Raw genomic sequence first — 12091 nt, forward strand, 5'->3', positions numbered from 1 at the left:
AACAAAAAGTGGCTGTGACGTCATATGGTGGTAACAAAAATCATGACAACCAAATAAAAAAAACCAAGAGAAAGCCAATAATAGCCCCAGCTATCGCTGTGCGGCTATTAAAAAACCAATAGCGAGAAATCGAATTTTTGTTCAAACACCATTTTCTCACTAGTGAAAATTTTACGCCGCAAAACCACTTTTTCGCTGCACTTCCTGTTTCGGCGTGACCAAAATCACCACTTCAATTTGACTTCAAAAATAATGAAAACATGTAAAGATCTTCAAAAAAGACAGCACCCCAATATAATTCAATTTCTTTGTATTTTAAAAATGAGAACACCTAAATACTAGCCGTCGAGAGGGTGACGGCGTCTATTAATAAAAAGACCAACACGTTGACCATATTTGCCGCAAACTTCGTTCGAGAGCAATTAATAATAACTCTGGAATTTGTTGCTAGTGGGCTACTGGCAGTTTCTGTTACGTTTCTTTGGGTTAGCTAACGTTCTATTTATTGCCATTTTAGTCCAAATTTCCGGGCGCGGTGTCCCAGGCAAAAACGAATCCTTTTACTCATTGAGTTATCTAATGCAGTGAATAATATCAAAGTCAAAAGAAACGGGATAAACATGTAATGCCCGGTCTTTAAGTCATAGTGCATTAGGGTATCAAAGTTCATTGAAGCGATGGCTAAGTGGCATTGGTATTATGCTTAATAGCATTCAATTTAGAAGCTGATTTAAGTGTTTAATTGCTCTTGAACGCAGTTCATAGCAATCATTGTAAACGTGTGTGTCTTTTTTATGCAAATTTTTCGCTTGACAGTTTTGAGCTTTTCTAGTACATTCTTTGACTTCTCAAGTGGTTTTTTCACGCTTTCGTTCTTCATTTTTGAGTGATCTCTATTGCTCTGAAGTAAAGCTAATATAAATTCGGTTGCAGAATAAGTGAGGTATGTGATCTGTAGCGCAGTGGTTAGTAGTTGTGGCTGTGGATCGGGAGGGCAGTGGTTCAATCCCGGCGGGGGAAAAATTTTTGCACCCATAATTTGATCTAGGCTACAGCCCCTGAATTAAATTGCCTCGGTTTATGTTTTTAGAATCTAACCAAATATGCAGAGTATTGCACACCAAAAAAGAACACCAAGAAAAATCATGTTATTATCTTTTAGTCTTTTTCCTGTTTCGATCCCAATGTGCGTCGAGCAGGTCAACGGCGGCTATCTTCTGGCAGTTTGCCGCTATGTTGCAAATTTTTTTCTCGACTGATTTAACTTTTTTGCCATTTACTTTTTTGTTTCCCTTGATCTAAATTTCGCTCATTCACAATTTTTAGCCGTTTTACTCAAGTTACGGCAATTCAACTCTAAAAGTCAAATGAAAAGTGCGCCAAATTTGTCATTTTTTTTTCAATTTAAATTTCATTACTGCTTTTAGTGGTATATAACATCTAATGACGCCATTTGAAGCCCCCGTAGTGATTTTACAGTGCGCACTAGTTTTTCGAGGGTAATTCTTCCGACTTTTGTCGGTTGTGTTTTCTAAATTGACATTCTCAAGTAAAGTATGCAACAATTTTTAGGCCGTGTTGGTCTTTGTCAAGCATTGTTTTTTTGTCCTTTTGGTTTTCGTTTTTGTGGCTTGAATTTTACCTGTAGCGTGAATTTGACCTGTGGCGTGATTTTTTCCACGCACCGTTTTTGAATTGGTTACATTCAGAATTAAAGCACGTCAAATCTCTTTCACGAGTTACTTAGGTGCTGTTACTAAAATCAAATCTAAGTTAAGGCTTTTTTGGTGCTTATTTTATTAAATTGTCTCAAACGAAGTTTGACGCTATTATGGTAGCTTCCTGTCAACAACTTTCCACTCACCCATCTCAATTAGGCTTAAGCAAGACTCCATATACGTCACCTATCTACTGATAAAGCCAACTGGTCGCAACTGGTTTGAGAGCAAATCGTACAAGGTTAGTCGGTTGTGTTTCATTGCTCTCTAACAAGGTGTCAAACATTTATGGTACGCGTGTGTCTTTTTTATGCACATTTTTTGCGTGACACTTATTTGACTTCTAATTGCTCCCAAACGAAGTATGTAGCAATTATATAAGTCCTGTCGGTCGTTTTTATGCGATTTTTCGCTTGACCGATTTTTCGTCTGAATCGCATGACCGATTTTTCGTCTGACGCTTTTGACTGTTCTTCCTCAAGAAGGAGATAAACGGGTAGCGCCCAGCGGGAATTAAGTGCTCTTAGAGCCTTTCAGCTATTTTTCAGCTCAATCTGTTTTGGAGACGTATACTTATGGTGTGAAGGGCGGTTCTCAGAGGTTGATGACAAACCCGCTGTTGACCCCCTCCCACTACTGCCTCCACCCCCCCCCCTCCACACCGCGCGCTGTCGCACCCTCCAGGTCAGCCCGCTGTGCGCACCCCCACCCCACCCCCCCCCCCCCCCCCAGTTACGTTGGAACCACGCAATTTTATATTGATTTTCACAATTTTTTTCAAGCTTTTTGAAAATGTCATTTTTGAGTTCTTTCAGCCCTAGTTGTCATTAGGGTTTTATAATAGGTTACTTCATAGTTTCTAGTGGTAGTGGAATTGTTTCAGCATTTCGACATCAAGAATTTTAGCATTCTTTTGACAAAGCGTGCAATATTTTTCATTTTTTTGACATTTATTTTTCATTATTCACGTCTTTCCGGACGCAGGGGGCACAAAACGTTCTTAACAGTTTTTTTAATAAGTTACTAAAAAAAGAATTTTTATTGTCATAGAATAGCTTTCAATTTTTAATTTGACAAATTTCAGCGATTTTTTTAATAAAAAATTGCAATTTTTCAAATTTTTTTGAAAGTTTTTGTCGGTTTCTATGTTTCTCCAGCCTCAAGACTCGAGGAACCTCCTCTAAGGTTTAAAGATAGTTTATTGTATAGTTTCTAAATGTAATGGTATGTCTTTCAAGATTTCAACACCACGAGTTTTAGCTTTTTTTTTTACAAAACTTGCAATTTTTTTCAATTTTTTTGACATTGTCATTATTCAGGTTTTTCAGCCTAACAAAAAATCTTTGTCTGGGCTTGATAATAAGTTACTAAAATTGTCTTTTGGCCATGGATTAATTTTCAACTTTTGTTGTCACAAATTTAAGCAGTTTTTTTTATGCAAGTTGCAATTTTCAGTTTTTGAGATTTTGTCATTTTATAGATTTTTCCAGCCTCAAGAGCAGCATAACCTCCTCTAGGGTTTGATTATAGGTTACTGCATAACTTCTAAATGTAATGGAATGTTTTTCAAGTTTTTAATATCATCAGTTTTAAACAATATTTGCAATTTTTTCAAGTTTCTTTCTTTTTAATAGCCGCGTCCTGATTTCTAGGCGGCTATTATAGCGCTCCTAATTTTTTTTACTTCGTCTAACAGATTTTTGTTTCGTCTTAACGTGACTTCTTGGGATTGACCTTTTCAATGACTTACCTCACTAAAAAATGACTTCTGAGCTCACTTATGAAACTTTAAATTTTATGAACTTTTACTTATTAAAGGTCAATTGTGTGCATCTAAGTAGTGCCAAACATATGCCCTAATTCTTGAATATTAGAGTCTTGAGTTTTTGATTTAGAATATTAATTTTAGCATCTTTTCCGTTTTTGCCGCGCCCCCCCCCCCAAATATTGCACGTGTATCTGGGGGGTGCAAATAATATGCGCCCACTAAGCTGAGGGGGCACAAACGGAAAAGATCCTAATTTTGAAAAGCCCTATAAAGGCTTTCTCCTTATAGAGCTTGTGTCTCATAAAAATGGCAGTCTGAACCTAACCCAAAAAATTTAGTGGTCTATTAAAGGACTGGTGGTCGATCTGTCTATTTTATTTCTATAGTTGTTTCAATTCATGTAACGCCACAAGCGTCTATCGCGGCTATTTTCCGGCAATCTGCCGGCTTTGTTTGAATTTTTTATCTTTATTCCGGCACCAGGGTCCTAGGAACATCCAGCAAGGATTCGGATAGTTTATAGAGTTAATGGAACGGTTATCAATATTTTAATGTCTCCAGCTTTAGCAATTTTTTGATAAATTTTAATTTTTTTGTTAAATTTTCGGAAAATTATCATGTTCCAAGTTTATGGATCTATGAGCCAGTGAAACTATTTAAAGCTTGAAAAATGGTTATTGGGTAGGCTCTTGAGATAACGAAATGGTTTGGAAGATTTTAATATCTTGAATTTTAGCAAGATTTTGTTAAAAATTGCAATTGTTTTCAAAATTTGTGAATGTTTTTGTCTTTTTCTTTCTGAGTTTAACAATCATTACTGACCAACGAAGCTTTTCAATTCTTGCAGATGGGTTACTAGACATAACTTCAGAGACAAAAAATAGTTTTTAACATTTTCTCTGCGAATTCTGAAAGATTTTCTTTTAAATTTTGCAAGATTTTGTAAATTTTTAAAATATCAGTTTATTTGATACATTTACTAACAAGGCTAGAAAACTAAAAGTTGCAGATTCGAATCGAGCTTAAGCTAGTCGCACTAAATCGTGGCTAGCGACTAACGAAGCCAACTGCTCGCCGATCGTTTAAGAGCAATTTGCCCGACGTTAGTCGGTAATGTTTGAATTTGTAGTTTTGCATGATGTCAATTGCTTTTATTCCGAGGATTGATGGTTTTTAACACAAAGGCGATTCATAGCGTCGACTTTACCAAGATCAGAGCGCTGAGGGTTAGGATGTCAGACTGTTATCCTGAAGGTTGAGGTTTCGAACCCCTCTGGGGTTGGGATTTTTGCAACCCCAGAATACTTCTATGGAGCCTCCCCTGTAAATTAAATTGCCCCGTCTGTGATTCGAGATCACAAATAGTTAGATAGTTAGTTGTTGATAGATAGTTACTCTCGAGCTATATTTGAAGCACTTATTTTACGCTTGTCATTTATTCTTTTGGTCTCTGTATCTTGTCCGCTCAATTTTGTTGCGTGATTTTCTACCGATTTTCAATTGAATCATACCCTCGCCTATTTGAGAGGAGTTCCCCAACAACTGTCGGTTATTCTTTATTTTCATGTGAACATATATTTCTTTTTCTCTCTCAAATTCCCTTTTGAACTTTTTTTACCTAGTTTTATTGCCCCTTCTTTAATTCTTAGTCTCTTTTCTTTTGGTTGCTTTTCTCTCTTGGTTTCTCTTTTTATCCCTCTCTTCATTCCCTCTCCCTCTCTCACTCCCTTCGTTCGTAATTTTGATGTATTGCCTATGTTGTTGTTTTAGTGCTCCTATTTGTCTCAATGAAGTTTTGCATCAACTTTTCAGGGAGGCAATAATCAGTCTGGTGTCTAAAAGGCAGTTATCTGAACGCTTATGCTAAAATATTGATGTTTTGCGGAATCACTAAATTTCTAAGAGAAAGTGCGAAAAAAAGATAGTTTTGGACCTTCTTCTTCTTTATGCCTAGCGTTCCGTTTTTGTTATATTCTTTGATGACTATCAATGATTACTTTTCTTCTAACGAGGTTGATGTCGAGGCTTTCAGTTTGTCTGATTTTTTTTATTGCGTTTCAATGTCTTGTGTTTTAAAATATCAGTTTATTTGATACATTTACTAACAAGGGTAGAAAACTAAAAGTTGCAGAGTCGAATCGAGCTGAAGCTAGTCGCACTAAACCGTGGCTAGCGACTAACGAAGCTAACTGCTCACCGATCGTTTAAGAGCAATTTGCCCGACGTTAGTCGGTTATGTTTGAATTTGTAGTTTTGCATGATGTCAATTGCTTTTATTCCGAGGAATGATGGTTTTTAACACAAAGGCGATTCATAGCGTCGAAGCTACCAAGATCAGATTGCTGAGGGTTAGGATGTCAGACTGTTATCCTGAAGGTTGAGGTTTCGAACCCCTCTGGGGTTGGGATTTTTGCAACCCCAGAATTCTTCTATGGAGCCTCCCCTGTAAATTAAATTGCCCCGTCTGTGATTTGAGATCACAGATAGTTAGATAGTTAGTTGTTGATAGATAGTTACTCTCGAGCTATATTTGAAGCAATTATTTTACGCTCATTTATTCTTTTGGTCTCTGTATCTTGTCCGCTCAATTTTGTTGCGTGATTTTCTACCGATTTTCAATTGAATCATACCCTCGCCTATTTGAGAGGAGTTCCCCAACAACTGTCGGTTATTCTTTATTTTCATGTGAACATATATTTCTTTTTCTCTCTCAAATTCCCTTTTGAACTTTTTTTACCTAGTTTTATTGCCCCTTCTTTAATTCTTAGTCTCTTTTCTTTTGGTTGCTTTTCTCTCTTGGTTTCTCATTTTATCCCTCTCTTCATTCCCTCTCTCACTCCCTTCGTTCGTAATTTTGATGTATTGCCTATGTTGTTGTTTTAGTGCTCCTATTTGTCTCAATGAAGTTTTGCATCAACTTTTCAGGGAGGCAATAATCAGTCTGGTGTCTAAAAGGCAGTTATCTGAACGCTTATGCTAAAATATTGATGTTTTGCGGAATCACTAATTTTCTAAGAGAAAGTGCGAAAAAAAGATAGTTTTAGACCTTCTTCTTCTTTATGCCTAGCGTTCCGCTTTTGTTATATTCTTTGTTGACTATCAATGAATACTTTTCTTCTAACGAGGTTGATGTCGAGGCTTTCAGTTTGTCTGATTTTTTTTATTGCGTTTCAATGTCTTGTGTTTTAAAATATCAGTTTATTTGATACATTTACTAACAAGGGTAGAAAACTAAAAGTTGCAGAGTCGAATCGAGCTGAAGCTAGTCGCACTAAACCGTGGCTAGCGACTAACGAAGCCAACTGCTCACCGATCGTTTAAGAGCAATTTGCCCGACGTTAGTCGGTTATGTTTGAATTTGTAGTTTTGCATGATGTCAATTGCTTTTATTCCGAGGAATGATGGTTTTTAACACAAAGGCGATTCATAGCGTCGAAGCTACCAAGATCAGATTGCTGAGGGTTAGGATGTCAGACTGTTATCCTGAAGGTTGAGGTTTCGAACCCCTCTGGGTTTGGGATTTTTGCAACCCCAGAATTCTTCTATGGAGCCTCCCCTGTAAATTAAATTGCCCCGTCTGTGATTCGAGATCACAGATAGTTAGATAGTTAGTTGTTGATAGATAGTTACTCTCGAGCTATATTTGAAGCAATTATTTTACGCTCATTTATTCTTTTGGTCTCTGTATCTTGTCCGCTCAATTTTGTTGCGTGATTTTCTACCGATTTTCAATTGAATCATACCCTCGCCTATTTGAGAGGAGTTCCCCAACAACTGTCGGTTATTCTTTATTTTCATGTGAACATATATTTCTTTTTCTCTCTCAAATTCCCTTTTGAACTTTTTTTACCTAGTTTTATTGCCCCTTCTTTAATTCTTAGTCTCTTTTCTTTTGGTTGCTTTTCTCTCTTGGTTTCTCATTTTATCCCTCTCTTCATTCCCTCTCCCTCTCTCACTCCCTTCGTTCGTAATTTTGATGTATTGCCTATGTTGTTGTTTTAGTGCTCCTATTTGTCTCAATGAGGTTTTGCATCAACTTTTCAGGGAGGCAATAATCAGTCTGGTGTCTAAAAGGCAGTTATCTGAACGCTTATGCTAAAATATTGATGTTTTGCGGAATCACTAATTTTCTAAGAGAAAGTGCGAAAAAAAGATAGTTTTAGACCTTCTTCTTCTTTATGCCTAGCGTTCCGCTTTTGTTATATTCTTTGTTGACTATCAATGAATACTTTTCTTCTAACGAGGTTGATGTCGAGGCTTTCAGTTTGTCTGATTTTTTTTATTGCGTTTCAATGTCTTGTGTTTTAAAATATCAGTTTATTTGATACATTTACTAACAAGGGTAGAAAACTAAAAGTTGCAGAGTCGAATCGAGCTGAAGCTAGTCGCACTAAACCGTGGCTAGCGACTAACGAAGCCAACTGCTCACCGATCGTTTAAGAGCAATTTGCCCGACGTTAGTCGGTTATGTTTGAATTTGTAGTTTTGCATGATGTCAATTGCTTTTATTCCGAGGAATGATGGTTTTTAACACAAAGGCGATTCATAGCGTCGAAGCTACCAAGATCAGAGCGCTGAGGGTTAGGATGTCAGACTGTTATCCTGAAGGTTGAGGTTTCGAACCCCTCTGGGGTTGGGATTTTTGCAACCCCAGAATTCTTCTATGGAGCCTCCCCTGTAAATTAAATTGCCCCGTCTGTGATTCGAGATCACAGATAGTTAGATAGTTAGTTGTTGATAGATAGTTACTCTCGAGCTATATTTGAAGCAATTATTTTACGCTCATTTATTCTTTTGGTCTCTGTATCTTGTCCGCTCAATTTTGTTGCGTGATTTTCTACCGATTTTCAATTGAATCATGCCCTCGCCTATTTGAGAGGAGTTCCCCAACAACTGTCGGTTATTCTTTATTTTCATGTGAACATATATTTCTTTTTCTCTCTCAAATTCCCTTTTGAACTTTTTTTTACCTAGTTTTATTGCCCCTTCTTTAATTCTTAGTCTTTTCTTTTGGTTGCTTTTCTCTCTTGGTTTCTCTTTTTATCCCTCTCTTCATTCCCTCTCCCTCTCTCACTCCCTTCGTTCGTAATTTTGATGTATTGCCTATGTTGTTGTTTTAGTGCTCCTATTTGTCTCAATGAAGTTTTGCATCAACTTTTCAGGGAGGCAATAATTAGTCTGGTGTCTAAAAGGCAGTTATCTGAACGCTTATGCTAAAATATTGATGTTTTGCGGAATCACTAATTTTCTAAGAGAAAGTGCGAAAAAAAGATAGTTTTAGACCTTCTTCTTCTTTATGCCTAGCGTTCCGCTTTTGTTATATTCTTTGTTGACTATCAATGAATACTTTTCTTCTAACGAGGTTGATGTCGAGGCTTTCAGTTTGTCTGATTTTTTTTATTGCGTTTCAATGTCTTGTGTTTTAAAATATCAGTTTATTTGATACATTTACTAACAAGGGTAGAAAACTAAAAGTTGCAGAGTCGAATCGAGCTGAAGCTAGTCGCACTAAACCGTGGCTAGCGACTAACGAAGCCAACTGCTCACCGATCGTTTAAGAGCAATTTGCCCGACGTTAGTCGGTTATGTTTGAATTTGTAGTTTTGCATGATGTCAATTGCTTTTATTCCGAGGAATGATGGTTTTTAACACAAAGGCGATTCATAGCGTCGAAGCTACCAAGATCAGAGCGCTGAGGGTTAGGATGTCAGACTGTTATCCTGAAGGTTGAGGTTTCGAACCCCTCTGGGGTTGGGATTTTTGCAACCCCAGAATTCTTCTATGGAGCCTCCCCTGTAAATTAAATTGCCCCGTCTGTGATTCGAGATCACAGATAGTTAGATAGTTAGTTGTTGATAGGTAGTTACTCTCGAGCTATATTTGAAGCACTTATTTTACGCTTGTCATTTATTCTTTTGGTCTCTGTATCTTGTCCGCTCAATTTTGTTGCGTGATTTTCTACCGATTTTCAATTGAATCATACCCTCGCCTATTTGAGAGGAGTTCCCCAACAACTGTCGGTTATTCTTTATTTTCATGTGAACATATATTTCTTTTTCTCTCTCAAATTCCCTTTTGAACTTTTTTTACCTAGTTTTATTGCCCCTTCTTTAATTCTTAGTCTTTTCTTTTGGTTGCTTTTCTCTCTTGGTTTCTCTTTTTATCCCTCTCTTCATTCCCTCTCCCTCTCTCACTCCCTTCGTTCGTAATTTTGATGTATTGCCTATGTTGTTGTTTTAGTGCTCCTATTTGTCTCAATGAAGTTTTGCATCAACTTTTCAGGGAGGCAATAATTAGTCTGGTGTCTAAAAGGCAGTTATCTGAACGCTTATGCTAAAATATTGATGTTTTGCGGAATCACTAATTTTCTAAGAGAAAGTGCGAAAAAAAGATAGTTTTAGACCTTCTTCTTCTTTATGCCTAGCGTTCCGCTTTTGTTATATTCTTTGTTGACTATCAATGAATACTTTTCTTCTAACGAGGTTGATGTCGAGGCTTTCAGTTTGTCTGATTTTTTTTATTGCGTTTCAATGTCTTGTGTTTTAAAATATCAGTTTATTTGATACATTTACTAACAAGGGTAGAAAACTAAAAGTTGCAGAGTCGAATCGAGCTGAAGCTAGTCGCACTAAACCGTGGCTAGCGACTAACGAAGCCAACTGCTCACCGATCGTTTAAGAGCAATTTGCCCGACGTTAGTCGGTTATGTTTGAATTTGTAGTTTTGCATGATGTCAATTGCTTTTATTCCGAGGAATGATGGTTTTTAACACAAAGGCGATTCATAGCGTCGAAGCTACCAAGATCAGAGCGCTGAGGGTTAGGATGTCAGACTGTTATCCTGAAGGTTGAGGTTTCGAACCCCTCTGGGGTTGGGATTTTTGCAACCCCAGAATTCTTCTATGGAGCCTCCCCTGTAAATTAAATTGCCCCGTCTGTGATTCGAGATGACAGATAGTTAGATAGTTAGTTGTTGATAGATAGTTACTCTCGAGCTATATTTGAAGCAATTATTTTACGCTCATTTATTCTTTTGGTCTCTGTATCTTGTCCGCTCAATTTTGTTGCGTGATTTTCTACCGATTTTCAATTGAATCATACCCTCGCCTATTTGAGAGGAGTTCCCCAACAACTGTCGGTTATTCTTTATTTTCATGTGAACATATATTTCTTTTTCTCTCTCAAATTCCCTTTTGAACTTTTTTTACCTAGTTTTATTGCCCCTTCTTTAATTCTTAGTCTTTTCTTTTGGTTGCTTTTCTCTCTTGGTTTCTCTTTTTATCCCTCTCTTCATTCCCTCTCCCTCTCTCACTCCCTTCGTTCGTAATTTTGATGTATTGCCTATGTTGTTGTTTTAGTGCTCCTATTTGTCTCAATGAAGTTTTGCATCAACTTTTCAGGGAGGCAATAATTAGTCTGGTGTCTAAAAGGCAGTTATCTGAACGCTTATGCTAAAATATTGATGTTTTGCGGAATCACTAATTTTCTAAGAGAAAGTGCGAAAAAAAGATAGTTTTAGACCTTCTTCTTCTTTATGCCTAGCGTTCCGCTTTTGTTATATTCTTTGTTGACTATCACTGAATACTTTTCTTCTAACGAGGTTGATGTCGAGGCTTTCAGTTTGTCTGATTTTTTTTATTGCGTTTCAATGTCTTGTGTTTTAAATGTTGTCCTATGCTTTAAATCGTGGTCTTCCTCGTTTTGCGTTGCCATCATCTGATAAAGCGCCAAGAAGTCGAAGAGTGACATTTTTGGTGACGTTGACCGGTCAGCAGCTAAATTTTTATGCTAGCAAGATTACATGTTTTCGTAAAATGGTTTTAACGAGAATTTGTATTAGAGTTCATTTCATTTTTCGACTCAAACGTTTTAATCAATTCAGTTTTTGTCCATTCTAGTGAAACAAAAAATGTTAATTTACTGATTTTAACATCACTGGCTAACATGTCTGCCATTTTTTAGAATCCATCAAGTAGTACAAGCTATGAAATACTCTTTAATTAATTTAAAATTTTCCTACTTCTCCTTCATGTAGTTAACAATTAAGCCAAAAGTTAGGATGAGTGGTGGAAATATAATGACCGAGCCTCCTTGTTAGTTTTAAGTGTATTAATTTTTTTTTCAGGATCAATATCTGCAAGCGTTAGAAGACGTACAGAATGCGGAGGAGATCGCATCTGGAGTCAAGGTCATTTGTCAGACAATTACCACTCCAATCAGTTAAAAAAAGAAACTTGTAAACACAATTAGAACTAATATTTAGTGGCCTTTTTTCCCATTAGCCAACCCCAACCCTCCCCATTGATAGACGCTAGTGGAGCTAGAATCTAAAGTCCTACCACCCCCTTCCCCCACCACTACAGCAAGCGAGTATACAATAATGGGAGTTATATGTTCGTACTAGTTGGGTGCTATAATGGGAAAAACCGACTATTTATGTATTCACGCAGCATGATTGTTGTGATAAGTATTAAACTTGCGTGCAAATTATTAGATTTAGTTATACTGTATGTTGTTAGCATGATATATTACGATACAAAACGACTTAAGAAAAATTGAGTGTTTCATTGGACTTCTCTTGGACTTCTATTGATTGATGATAGCTT

General features: G+C 36.9%; 2 protein-coding genes across 2 annotated transcripts in view; both read left to right on the plus strand.

Annotated features, from left to right (window-relative positions):
* The window catches only part of LOC142354170 (laminin-like protein lam-2), a 134898-nt gene extending 122841 nt beyond the window's left edge, over positions 1-12057 (plus strand). The window contains 1 exon segment of the mRNA XM_075406432.1: positions 11611-12057. Within this exon segment, the coding sequence (XP_075262547.1) occupies positions 11611-11709 (99 nt within the window). The 3' untranslated portion in view covers positions 11710-12057.
* LOC142353881 (multidrug resistance-associated protein 1-like) overlaps positions 1-12091 on the plus strand; it is a 653144-nt gene that overhangs the window by 434615 nt on the left and 206438 nt on the right.

Source organism: Convolutriloba macropyga, chromosome 15 (genome assembly GCF_964194025.1).
Source record: "Convolutriloba macropyga chromosome 15, txConMacr16.3, whole genome shotgun sequence".
Classification (NCBI taxonomy): Eukaryota; Metazoa; Xenacoelomorpha; order Acoela; family Convolutidae; genus Convolutriloba; species Convolutriloba macropyga.